This window comes from Carettochelys insculpta, chromosome 3 (assembly GCF_033958435.1).
Source record: "Carettochelys insculpta isolate YL-2023 chromosome 3, ASM3395843v1, whole genome shotgun sequence".
NCBI lineage: Eukaryota > Metazoa > Chordata > Testudines > Carettochelyidae > Carettochelys > Carettochelys insculpta.
In genome coordinates, this window is record NC_134139.1 from 200771696 (window position 1) to 200785005 (window position 13310).

At 51.0% G+C, this 13310-nt stretch overlaps 1 protein-coding gene across 1 annotated transcript in view; it reads right to left on the bottom strand.

The window, feature by feature from the left end:
• Window positions 1-11978, bottom strand: part of TRAM2 (translocation associated membrane protein 2) — a 54602-nt gene extending 42624 nt beyond the window's left edge. The window contains exon 1 of the mRNA XM_074991424.1: window positions 11776-11978. Within this exon, the coding sequence (XP_074847525.1) occupies window positions 11776-11895 (120 nt within the window). The 5' untranslated portion in view covers window positions 11896-11978. The remainder of the gene's footprint in view (window positions 1-11775) is intronic.
• Between the last annotated feature and the right edge of the window lie 1332 nt (window positions 11979-13310).

Consider the following 13310-nt stretch of genomic DNA (forward strand, 5'->3'; position numbering starts at 1 on the left):
AGATCGGAAGGGAACTTTCATAAGTCGTCTAGTCCAGTCCCTTGCACTGAAGCAGGACTATTATGCAGACTGCCTATGATCAGCCTTTGTTGTACTGCTTCTTAAAAGTCTTCTGTGACAGAGATTCCACAGCCTCCTAACAGCACTAAAATAGTTCTGTTTGTCAAACAATTTAAAAAACATACATTAGGAAGTTCTCCACCCAATGCTGTGCTTGATTGGCTCCAATGCCCATTGAAATGAAAATAAAAACCTCTTCATCCAAAGCATATTCCAGATCTACTAGCACTACATCTCCGTGTAAATTGGACTCCCACATTTCAATGCTGAGGCCCAGAGATAAAAATGAGCGTTTCTTTAAAGCACTGGTGTGTTGTGAATCTAATTGTCCAAATACACCTGTCTATTTTAGCATACTACAGTTCATCTGCGATGCATTTCCGCTTTCCAGTCACCAGTGTACTAAGACTACATCTACACAGCAAAGTTATTTCCAAACAACTGCTATTATTTCAAAATAACTTTGGTGAGTATCTACACTATCCACATGCTACTGCAAAATAAAATAAACAAACATGAAATAGCATGCATGTTATTTCGAATTTCGCAAACCTCATTGCAGGAGGAATAATGCTTATTTCGAAATATCTATTTTGAAATAGGCACTGTTAAGACATAGAATAGCATGATTTTGAAATAATCAATAATAGCGTCCAATGGCACCATTTCAAAATAAGCCCTATAGGTCTACACATGCTATTTCGAAATAGCTGGGTGCTATTTTGAAATGCATTCTTGTGCGTAGCTGTGTTATTTCAAAATAATCTGTTTTGGAATGGTTATTCCAGAATGGATTATTTCTAAATAATGTTGCTGTGTAGACATAGCCTAGGAGATCTAGGTTCTAAACCCAGCTCCACCCTAAACTCTGAAACCTTGGCCAGGCCACTTCACCTCTTTGAGTCCCCTGTCCATCACAGATGGCACTTCCTGCCCACAGAGGGCCATTACGAGGTTTTGTTTGCACAGTATTTTAAGAGCTTTACACTAGGCCAAAGTATATTTAGTATTAGTCTGGAAACTGGAGCTGATATGTCAGCCTCCTCCCTTTGGCAATGTCACAGCCCCGGATTTGGGAGTATGTGATTCAGGACTGTGTTGGCACTGGATGTTCCAAACAAGGATGGGAAGAAGAATACAGGAAAAAGCATTGCAACCTAAGCTTTACCTGTGCTGGGTAAAATAAATTCATTTCTCCTCTCACCAAGCTATACGCTCAGTGACCTTAGCATCCAGATGTGCTTTTGGTTCTGACTAATGAAAACCACATACTTTCAAGACAGGTTGAGGTGGGGCACAGAGAGTTCCCAAGTTCAGTGAGTAGGGGACATACAAAGTAGCATTGCTGCAAGTCCCAAGTGTGTTTTAGCAACAAGCCTATCTGAACTGCTTGAGACACACAGGAATAGAACACAAGTTAGCATGACTTGATTACTATAGAACATCAGAGAGGGCCCTTGACTGTAACTCAGGAGACAGAGGTTTGATTCCCAGCTTCACCAGTGGCCTACTAGATGACCTTGGGCAAGTCGCTTCATGCCTTGGTTCTGCCCCCTGAAAAATGCAGATACTGATACTGACCTCCTTGGCAAATCACTGTTGATCTAGGGATGAAAAACACGGTGTGAGAGTTTGTATTATTAAGGGTACCCAGCTGGTTAAGCTTTGAATAGGTTAAAGCAGCTTGTGACTGCAAGCATACATAGCCCTGGCATTGCAAAGCAAGTGTTTCTCAAGTTTCATTTGTGGCTAGAACAGGGTTCTTAAAATGCCAAGTGAAATAAATGCAATTTGGGGTCTGAGTGAAGATATTTTATTTTAACTATGGGGTAATTTTAGTCACTATAACAGTGGAAGTGAATCTTGGCTGTCACTTGGATTTACTTTTTGAACGGGCAAGCATGCCTTTTCAAAGCATGCCCTGTCCTGCGGCTTCCTCCAGTGATCCGGACAGAGTAGGAGCAGAAACCTGCTTAGATTGCCTGCCACAGAGCCCAGGACCTCAAGAAGATCCAGCACTGCTTTCCGACCCACACACCGAATCCAGCTCGAATTGAGAAGGGGCTGACACTGGTTTCAATCCAAAATAATACAGTCAACACGTTGGCCTTCACCCTAGAAGCTAGAGATGGAGTAGCCTGTAGAATTCACATGTTCTATCTCCTCGCCATGGGAAAACTGTTCCCTAGAATACATTTTGCAGCACTGAGTTCAGTCATGCTTCACAGGCACCTAGTGAGGTACTCACAGAACTCCCATCTCTGCCCGCCTCCATTTTTAACATGTTTATCCTCACAACCCCTCTGGAAGGTGGCAAAGTGCCATTATTCCCATTTCAGATAGGAAACGAGAGCCCGGGGATGCTAAGTGACTTACACAAACCTTGCTGTCAGCCCCCAAGGCGTTGACACTCAGGGTACTTTAGAAGTGTGAAACGTTCAGTGTTGAGTTAGCCATCGTGTTCACCCCGTCATGGCAGCGCAGAACTGGAAGGGATATTGAGAGACCAGCTGCTCCAGCCCTCTGCACTCAAGGTGGGGCTACATATTGACTAGACCAAGGGGGGGCAAAATGTGGCCCACGGGCTGAATCCAGCCTGGGGCCCTTTGGGACCCTCAAGAAGGCTCCCTGCCCACCGCAGCCCCAGGATGCTCAAAGCAGCTGGCTTCTGGGGCCACAGCCCACTAGGTGCCATGTGCCCCGTGCGGGGGGAGGGGAGAGGGAAGGACTTCACGTGCTGCCCCCACCCCCACCTGGTGCAGAGGCATGTGGCCCCAACAGCTGGCTGCTTCATTGAGTGGCCTGCAGCTGCAGCAGGCAGGCAGAGAGCCTGCCTGATACTCCTGCTGAGCCGCCTGGGGCCAGTAGCTGTCTAGGTAAGCACCTCCGAGTCAGAACGTGCATCTGGCATCCCACCCCCTCCTGCACCCCAATCTCCTGCCCCAGCTCACCACCCAAACCCTCTGTGCCTCCTTCTGCACAATTCCCCCAGGCTAGAATGCTTTCCTATGTCCATACCCCTCCTGGGCGCCTCACCGCAATGCCCTGCCCCAGGTCACAACCCCTCCTTCACCCAAACTCCCTCTCAGACCCCGCACCTTCTCCTGCACCCCAGGCTCCTGCCCTGAGCTCCCTTCTGCACCCAAACTCCATCCCAGACCCGACACCCACTCCAGAGAAGTGTATCCCTTTGGCCTAAAATCTTGGACTGCTCCTAACATCCTCCAATGATGGGATTCCTCAGTCGTCCAAGGCAATTTATTCCAGTGCTCAACCACCTTGGCCATTAGGAAGTTTTTCCTAATGCCCAACCTAACCCTCTCATGATGCATTGCTTTTGACTTACCCTCAGAGGCCAAGGAGAACAATTTTTCTCTCTCCTCTGTGTAAGAAACTTTTTTGTACTTGACATCTGTTATGGCCCTTCTCAGTCTTCTCCAGCCTAAACCCAGTTCCTTCAGTCTTCCCTCATGGATAATGTTTTCTAGGCCTTTAAACAGTTTTGTTGCTTTCGCACGGACCCTTTCCAATTCATCCACACCTCTCCTGAAATGTGGTGCCCAGAACTGGTACCAAAGCTCCATCCAAGGCCTAATCTACATATAGCTACACAGCCAGCTTTAGGGATACAAGGACTGCGACTGAATAGCAGTCTACCACCTGCTGGCAGACAACTCCACAGGTTCTCGCAAACACACAGCAAAGTCTGCCTCGGCCAGGAGTCTGCAGATTTGGAAGGAAATGGTTAAGTCACAGCTACATGTTCACAGCCTGCAGGAGAGTGCTTGGGAGCCCAGAGAAATCCTTCCCCACAGGAAACAGCCTATTGTGAGGTAAATTTTGCCATTTCCTCTAGTCTCTCCAATCTGTATTGCCAGAAAGCAGGAATGCCAAACCTTCCACCAGCTGAGCGCAGCAGCTAGTGCAGTGGTGGGCAATCGGCAGCCCAATGCAGTTTGATGTGTGGCCCACGTGACGTCTTGTTTACTGCTCTCCATGCGCAGGCTTGCCAGATTCCACCGATTTCCATCCACACAGCTCCTGCCAGTACTGCTAAACGGACACACACACGGTAAGCCGGGGGAAAAATGAGGTGTGTGCCGAGTGCATGAAACATTGTGAGAGCCGTGCGTGCCTTCTCCATCCACTCAAAGCGCTGTCATTGTTAGAGCCCTGCACAGATGCACAATTTGTATCTGCATCCACAAAAAATGACCTGGGGCTATCTGCATCCATGTACGTGGACACCTGCAGATTTGCAGGGCTCTAGCTGTGGTTCAGCTAGCACACCCTGCGAAGCTACATACTTAAGCACAGCTACCACATCTGCCCTATCCTGGCAGGCCAGGGGGGTTCTGACAATCTCGTGGCTCACTGAGATGAAGGAGGGCCACTCACCAGCCTGGGTTGCCCCTCACTGATCTAGTGTCTATCCACAATACTAGGAAAGTGCAGCCTAGGAGAGAGCCTCAGACACTGTGCTTTGATCTGAGCTCGAGCCACAACAGCCTCCTCTGCAAATGATGCTCTCTCAGCTCCTCCACAAGTCACACCAGCCTCAGGAAAGCCTGGCATGGCCTAAAGCTGCTCAAAGACCCCACGGGCTGCATTCACACATCCCCTGGTGAACAGACCCCAGCATGGACACGGTGTCCCACTTGAGCAGACGTAGGCCGGAGCTTCGGAATGTCCTAAGGCAGCAAGTGACAGCACCTGGGAATGACATGCCTGCAAGGGATGAGAAAGTATAATGGGCATCACAGCGGATACCTGGGTTGCGGGTCAGAGCAGGGATGACCAAGGCTGGGTGGTGGGGGAGGGAGAGGAATAAAGAGGGTTTTGGAAAGAGATCAGCAGCTTAACTTTATTCACACTAAGTGTCCAGTGACAGTAAGACACCCGGGGAGTGTCAGAGAGAGGCTGAGACACCCAGCAGGAGGGGAGGGAGAGAAGTCACTGTGGGAAAATCACTGCTGAGCTTGCCCAGGCAGAGGCAGTAAAGTGCAGGGAAAGGAGGAGGAGAACAGAGCCCGGTGGGACCTCACTACAGCAGAAAGGGGCAGGGGAAGCACCCACCAAGAGAGAATCTGAAGAAGGCAGAAGAGAGGTCAGTGGAGAAACAAGAGAGGACAAAGCCACCAAAAAAGCCAAGGGAGGATCAGCCATCAAGAGAGGGAGCCTGAGACATGGCAGAGAAGCAGCAGTTTAAGAGGCTGGACTAGCATCTGAGCACACCTGGCCAGGAGAAGGCCACTAGATGCCTCAGTGACAGCAGCTGCAGTGGGACAAGGAGAGCCAGGGATAGCGTTTTTTCAGGATGCAAGAGTGGCCAAGGTGCTGTCCATAGGTGGCATGTTCAGTGGGATCAGAGCTGAAGAGTACCAGGGAGAGAGCGCGGTAGTCAGAGGCAGCTGGGGCCAAGAAATGGCTTTCTAAAGTACAGTACACCCTTGGTTTCACAGACCCTGATACAATGGGACTTCAGAAACAGACGCTGTTTGCTGGCCACCCCCCCCCAACAAATAAATGCTGGAGGCTCACCAGAGCCGCTGCTGGGGCTGAAGGAGCTGCCAGAGTAGCTGGAGCTGGGGGGGTTGCAGCGGGGTGCAGGAGCTCTCATCCCCTGGCCCCGTGTGCCTGCAATGGTGCTCAGCAGCAGCCCTGGTGTCGGAGGCTGCTGCCTGCTGGCAGGCTGGAGGCAGCCACTCTCTATCTTCCTGTGGGTGGCTCAGAGCCGGGGGCTGGAGGAGCCGCAGGGCTGAGAGCTGCAGCAGGTGGAAGGAGCCAGGCCGGCTTTCGGCTCCTCTGCTGGTAATTGGGAGAGGGAGATGGACGTGTGAGGGGATGAATGGGGCAGGAGGGGGAAGGGAAGAGAGGGCAGAGGACAGGAGTGAGTGATCGGCTGGGAAGGTCAGTGCATCACCATACAGCATAACCGTTTGGCTATAACAGACTTTGGGCATTAATGGACACCCCTCCACGCATTAGTCCATTAAACCGAGGGGTTACTGTATGTTTACACTTATGGCAGTGGGTAGAATATTGACACTGCACTTCCAGTTAGCAGGGCTATCAACAGTAGACATGGCTTAAACCTGAGCGTGCACCTACCTAACCAGTGCCTCCCACATCTACACCGCTATTTGTTCAGGATAGCATCTCACTGCCATGAATCTGGCCCCTGCTGCCAGAGCCCTTCCCCAAGAAAGTCCCTGACAGCTCCCTATTGCTGGAGGCTTTTGCTGTGATGGGTGTATTCTAAATGCTGTCATATGGGTAGATATGGCCCGAAGGCCTGTGCTCTGACTGTGACAAGCAGCAGTGAGATGGGAGAAATTGCAGGGAAGAAGGAAATGGGGAGCAGGAGGGCGTGAGGTCACTGGGACAGGCGAAGGGGTTATAGGTGGAGCAGAGGTGTGATTTTCTTCCCTTACGCACGTTGCACTTGCATGGTATAGTGCAATCCATAATTTTATGAGTTCTCTAGACACCCACACCCACTTCTAGGGAGTACAGAAAACACAAGGCAAAAAAGACCAGCAGTTATAGCACAAACATGATTAAATATATGGAGAAGACTGGAAAAAAAAAAAACGCAAAACACCATTTGCATCTCTTTGCAATTCTCTCAAGTTAATACGGACTCTGTCTGCGCTGTCCCTGAATTAACATTTTTCTTCCATTCTCTCCTCTATTCTTGTAGCTCCAATGCAGAGATGACAAGCACACTTTTATTACTGTGTTGTCTCAGGGCTAGTCTAGATGAGGGAGTAAAATTATCACAAGCACCTAAGTTGAATGAACTCGCATAGAAAAATGATAAAAAACAAAAACACTTGCTCGGCTGTGGAGTAGCGCTATTCATTAAGGCTACGTCTACACTAGCCCCTTCCGGTGCATGGCAATGAGTGAGGTTGGAAGATGCTAATGAGGCACCGCCATGAATATGCAGCACCTCATTAGCATAATGGCAGCTGCAGCGATCTGAAAGTGCCGCTTTCGAATCGCACACCGCCCGTGTAGATGGGGGCCTTTATAAAAGACACTCCAGTCTTCAAAAGTCCCTTACTCCTAAAATCAAATAGGAATAAGTGGTTTTCAAAGACTGGAGGGTCCTTTTGAAAGCCCCCACCTACAATGGCGGTGAGCGATTTGCTGTGGATGCCATTATGCTAACAAGGTACTGCATATTCACGGTAGCACCTCATTAGCATCTTCCAACCTCGCTCATTACCATGCCCCTTCCAGAAGGAAGGGGCTAGTGTAGACGTGGCTAAAGTGATCGCCCCATAGCCGACCTATCGGTTCTCATCCTTAAAGGAAACCTGCACTTCTTCCAAAAAGACAAGCTTGGGAGCTCAAATGCATAATTCTATAACAATATGTAGTAAACAATAAACCCTGTTTTTTAGCCTATGCCTGAAGATGTGTTAACGGCCTACTTCAGCTTGAATGGTCCCTTAGAATATGAGCTAACCGCTGAGGCTAAACGATCTGTTCCACTTTGTATCTATGCACAGTACACTGTAATAGGCACAGTGTTTCTTCACACAACGCACAGTCAACTTGAGGACCCCTTTGCCAGAGGACACTGTGAATACCAAGATGTCAAAGGGTCTCAAAAGGCCATTCTCATGTGATGTACTTAGCTGTACACCTTTCCCAAGCCTGGAGAAGAGGGTGAGTAGCTCAAAAGCTTTTCTCTGTCGCCAGAGTTTGGACCAATAACACAACTAAAATTATTGAAGCGAATGCTAAAAAAAAAGAAAATGTCCACAATACACAGGTTGAAAAAAAAGTTTCTGTACAGCTGGGTGTCATGCTTGGATTATTCACAAAAGGTTTTGCTTAAGAGTCATATGATAACAGTATATAACCAGCCATAAGCAAGATTCAGGTGCTGCTTGGATAGTAACAATCAAGTATTTGAGGACCTCACTCATGGAAAGTTTTATAGACTTGGTTGTGGAAAGCAAATGTGTCAATGAGTGGAGCATGTCCCTCAGAAAGTCAGAACTTAGAGTAGGCTGTCTGGGAAAATATACCATCAGCCACCTTGTCTCTCCAAAGGACCTAGCCTTTTTCTAGAAGTCCCCCCCTCCCTCCACCCATAAGCTTTGGATGGTAACAGTGCTCTGTCTACACCTGGATTCTGACTAGTGCAGCTGCAATGGTGGAAGATCAATAACACCACCAATGCAGACAAATCTTGTCACCAGGGCTGTCAAGCAGACACCTTCCAAAAGTGGAAAAACACAATCAGATTTTTCTAAAGAGAGCCCAGAAAACTTGTTTTGCATTAGGCTGAGGCCTTGTCTACACTAGAGAGCTAACAGCACCACAGCTGCAGCGATGCAGCTACCACACTATAAAACATCCCCTTTAAGCTGATCTAGGGCAATGAGAGAGTGCTGTCCCTTGGACATAATTAAGCCACCTGCAATGAGTGTTGGTCACTATGTTGTCAGGAGACAAACTCTTGCCAACACAACGTTATCCCCACCAGCAAAGTTATAGTGACAAAAGTGCTAGTGTGGGCACAGCCTTAAACAAAGAAGGAAAGTTTGGTAAAGTTGCCACCAACAAAAGCAAAGGGCAGATCCATGGCCAGCTGCGTTAGTGGGAAATAACTCCCTCCCCCTCCTTTAGCTCAGTCACTGGCTGCTGCATTTTGTTTTCGAAGTACAGCTATGCAACCTCCAGCTGGTGTGCCCAACTCTGCAGTATTTGCATGTAGTTTTGGACTTTATACCCCGGCCAGCTGGGCTTTCCGGCTCTAATTTAGAGGTTTCCTTTTTTTGTTTGGAGACATTAAGAGCTCTCGGCACTGAAAACGACTTGTTCATTCAGGGCATGGCAAAGAAAGGGGGAGAGAAACTGTCTTTTTTGGGTTTTGCTTTGTTTTTAATTAAGGAAATGGGTTTTCCCCTTTTCCGATTTGCTAGTGTGTGTCCCCCCCACCTTCCGCCTCATCTCTATTTGCTCTGAAACGTGGCACTCGGCTGGGGGGGCTGGGAGAGGCAGGGTGCTATCGTGCACACACAGTTCAGAGGCTGACCACAGAGGCATGCACGCCCCCGAGGTGCCAGGCTGGCCAGACTCCACCTATGGAGCAAGCCTGAAGGGCTGAGTTGTTCGGCAGGAATAGTCAGCCCCCTCCCGAGCCTGCCTCCTGCCCTGAAAGAGGAGAGGAAAGAGAGGAGAAAGCTGGGAAAGGAGGTGGGGGGAAGCGCCACATTCCTGGCATTTCTGTGCAAAGTGCTAGGGCTGCAAGGAGCCTTTTCCCTCCACTAGGGACAGGCAGGAGCCCTGACACCAGGCTTCGGAGAGAGGAAAAATCTGCTCCCTCCCTCCTGCTAGGGCTCCCACTGCCGTCAGATGTCCTGGGGAGGGGTCCATCCCCCACCAGCTACTCCTGCAGGGACTGGTGGAGGGGAAAATGCCCTGAGGAGGGGGAGAGGGGCACTAAGAGAGTGGCCTGCCCCAGGAGGCTGCTCTAAGGTCAGGATGTGACTCCCTCCAAAAATGGGGAAAAGCTGGAGGAAGAGAGCGGGGGATAAATGGTGGGAGTGGGAAAGGGCAGGCCAGCCACCCCAGTGCCCTGACAGTAGGGTTGTCACCTGGCCAGATTCTCCCAGAACTGTCCCAGTTTGAGGTAGCTATCCTGGGTATTGGTCAGGGTGTTCCAAGCCTTGGCTGTGCGTAATGCACTCAGGATCATTTCAAACGCTGCCAGTTTTTGTACCTCAGCAACGGCAGCCGCAGACCATGGCCAAAGGGAAGGGGCAGCCAGCGGACCATTAACGACCGCTCCCGGGCACAGGGAGGGGCAGATGCTCTCCCTCAAAACTGCCCTTCCCCCAGCAGGCAATGCTATTTTTCTTCTTTACATGAATCTTTTTAATGGCAATGTTTCCACTTCCTTGGAAAAACACCCTCAATTTCATCTGGAGGTGCATAATCCTCTGCAGTTTGAGCCCCAAACATTGCAACGGGTGCTGGCACGCAAGAATCTGGAGTGGAAAAGGGGCGGTAAACACAGCAGAAATTCAAGCTGCGTGAAACTCAGAGGACTGTGCACCTAATGAAGAGTGATCTGGGCATTTTTGATTTTGGTAATCAAAGATATCAGCGATAGCCTAGATAAGGAAAAGGGCTTATAATCTGACAGCACTTCTTTGACACAGCCCAGCAATCCATCCACACAGCGCTGAGGACAGGAGGCAAAGAACTTAATGGAGGGGAAACCAAGGTACACGTAACACCCCAAGTCAGAATTTGGGAAGCACACCGAGATCCTAGCAGGAAGCACCACAGGTCTCAAAAGTCCAGGAGCAGTTATCCAATGTTGCATCCACAGCCACAGTAGGCCTGCCGGGTGGGGGAGGATGTGGAAATCCAGCCACACAGGGACACTGGATTGGGCTGAATGAGCACCAGACTTCCACCCAACTGCCACCCCCACTCCCAGCAGCTGCTCAGAGGTCTCCCAGCCAAGTAATGACCTAGCCAACCCTGCTGAGCTAAAGAGCTATCAGGCTCACCACATCAGGCAACCTGGCTGTGAGAATTGCCACCTCTCCCGCTCACCGCAGCATGAAAGGACACTACAGAGGTCTTCTGCCAAACCTCAAAATGCTGTGACCCCATCACAACCCCTCCCCTCCCTGAAAGCCACCCCGCTTCATCTCAGGCTACGTGCAACCGAGCAGACTGGACAGAGCTTCCCCTCACTTGTCAGCTTCCCCAGCTTGTGGGGCACAAACCAACGTCATCTGACAGCTCATCCCCACACCCTCGGGAAGTCATCGGCCATAGCCAGTCGTCCCCCTCCCCAAACCTTTGGCAATTGAAGACACCCCCCAGAAGTGCAAGGAGGAGCCGTCACACCACCCCCACTTGCCCAAACGCAGATTGAAGGATGCCACCCTGCCAGCCTCTTGACCCAGCAATATTATCCCATCCCATGGACAAAGGTCCCACCAGTACAGCCAGCCCCAGTACAGCCCAGTACAGCCAGTCCTTGTACCGCTGTGCCCACCCACCCTCAACCAGAACCAGGGATGGCTGCAGCCAGAGGCCAGGGAGAAATCTTATCCCTGAAGGCCACTGGTCCAGGTTTGAGAGGGGCTGGAGATAAGGAGCCAGCGCTGCAGGGGATAGGATGTAGTGGGGAGATGGGAAGTCCACGTTGTTGGTGTGGACAGGGAGCGGAGAAAAAGCCAGGGGTGTGTGGGGATTGTCAATGCCTTAATATGAGGGTGGAAGAGTCCCTGGCAGACGACAGGGGGAGCTCACCCACACGGGGGATGGAAAGGAGGATGGTGGAGCTCTGTGCATTGCACTCCCCCAGATAGGTGCAATGGGGGTAGTGCTGGAAGGCAGCAGGCAGGACGTGGGGGGTGGGTCATGCTCTCCCCAGACCCCGACCCCAATGAGCAGTGCATTGCCGGGGTGCTTCCAGCGACAAGGAAAGGACCCCCTGGGAGGCTGAGACCCACATACACGGGCATGTGGAGGAGGGAGGGCACAGGGGTCCCATGGGGAAGCAAGGGAATGGGTGCGGTGTAAAGGGGTCCCAGCACTAAGTGTACCTGTGGGGTCCCCCGGGGAGGGTGCAGCAGGCAGTGAGCACGGAGCACACCCGCAGGCCCCTGGGGGGCAGGGGGCCCCCCCGGGAGCAGAGCGGTAGGGGGCGCGGGGCTCCCCGCTCACCTCGAACATGAGCGCGACGAGCACGCAGAGCACCAGGCAGAAGCCGATGTCGGCGTGGTTGTGGATGAGGAACTCCTGGCTGAAGAGCGGGTGGCTCTTGGCCCGCCGGCGGAAGGCCATGGCCGGAGCGGAGCGAGCAGCCCGGGCCGCCCGCCGCTGCCTCCGCCCAGCGCCGCAAACTTCTGCCGGCCCGGAGCCCGGACAACTTCGGCAGCGCCGACCCCGCGCCTGCGCCGACCGCCCCCTTAACCCTTCCACGCCCGTGGGGCGGCTCTTCGGGCCGCCGCTCCGCGCTACCGCCTCCCGCGGGATTCAATCCCCCACCCACCCAGCAGCGCCCTCTCCTCGCGCGGGAGCGGAAGCACCCGCTGACCTACCCCACCCGGGAACAGAACCCGGGAGTCCCGCGTTGCGGCGCAACGCTCTGCCGCTCGGCTGTGCTGCCTGGCGGGCCCTCGCGCTAGGGTTCCCCAGGGGTCTCTGAAACAGCAGCATTAAGTTCTGCAGCCCTTCCCTCCTGCCCGCAGAGCCTCATCCATGGGCGTCTCTGCTGAATAATCAGGCAACACCTTGCGAGCACCGTTGGGGCTCCGGGACTCAAAATACTTCCCCAGTTACGCACAGAGAGAAACACTGCCATGCAGTTGCTTTGGGGGAAGGAGCAGCAGCCAAGCAGCAAGAAGACAAGAGAAAATAATTCGGCGGAAGTCTCCAGAGTAGGAGTCTTCACATACTACCCTGGACTCACAAACATCCATTCTGATCTAGAAATGGGGACACTCCCAAAGTCCGAGGGGGCTAAAGAGGTGAGTGTCTCAGCTCAGGACAGGGAACAGGCAAACAACCTACAAGTCATGTCAGTACACTGTGATCTGCAAGGCCAAAGGGGGTTCTCAACTGTCTACACAACTGTACCCCTTACAGGAAGCTGGTTTCTCTTATAGTCCCTGTTTGGCTTCACTTAAAAACATACAAAGTCAGGCATAAAACATGCAAATGTGTCCCCAGGAGCAGGGTTACCATATTTGACCTTTCAAAAAAGAGGACAGCCCTGAGAGACAGTGTATCTGTACCTGCAGCAACGGTTGTATTAATGTGCTATAGTACACATAAATATAGTTATACTATACCACATAGTTATATATACTATAACACAGCAATACAATGTGAGTTGGTAGGTATTGATACAGATACACTCCCTCTCTGGGGTGTTTTTTTTGAGTGTTTAGATGTAGTAACCCTACCCTGTATTGCACTTTTATCAAAAACAATAAAAATCCTCACTTTCTCATTCTAGCTGTTTGAAATTTTAGTTTGCACTGATTCGTTAGACCTTTGTATACCCCCAAAGTATCTGTGGCCCCCAGCTGAGAACCATTGTTTCAAACGAACTTGAATGTGGACCAGCTCAGACCTTGCATAGGAATTTGAGGTCTCTGTGTATGGAAGAGATCCACAGCAGAAGACAGAAGCGATTACAAGTAGCTTAGACAAACTGGGAATATACAAAGCCTTTATTTTCATGATGTCATCTG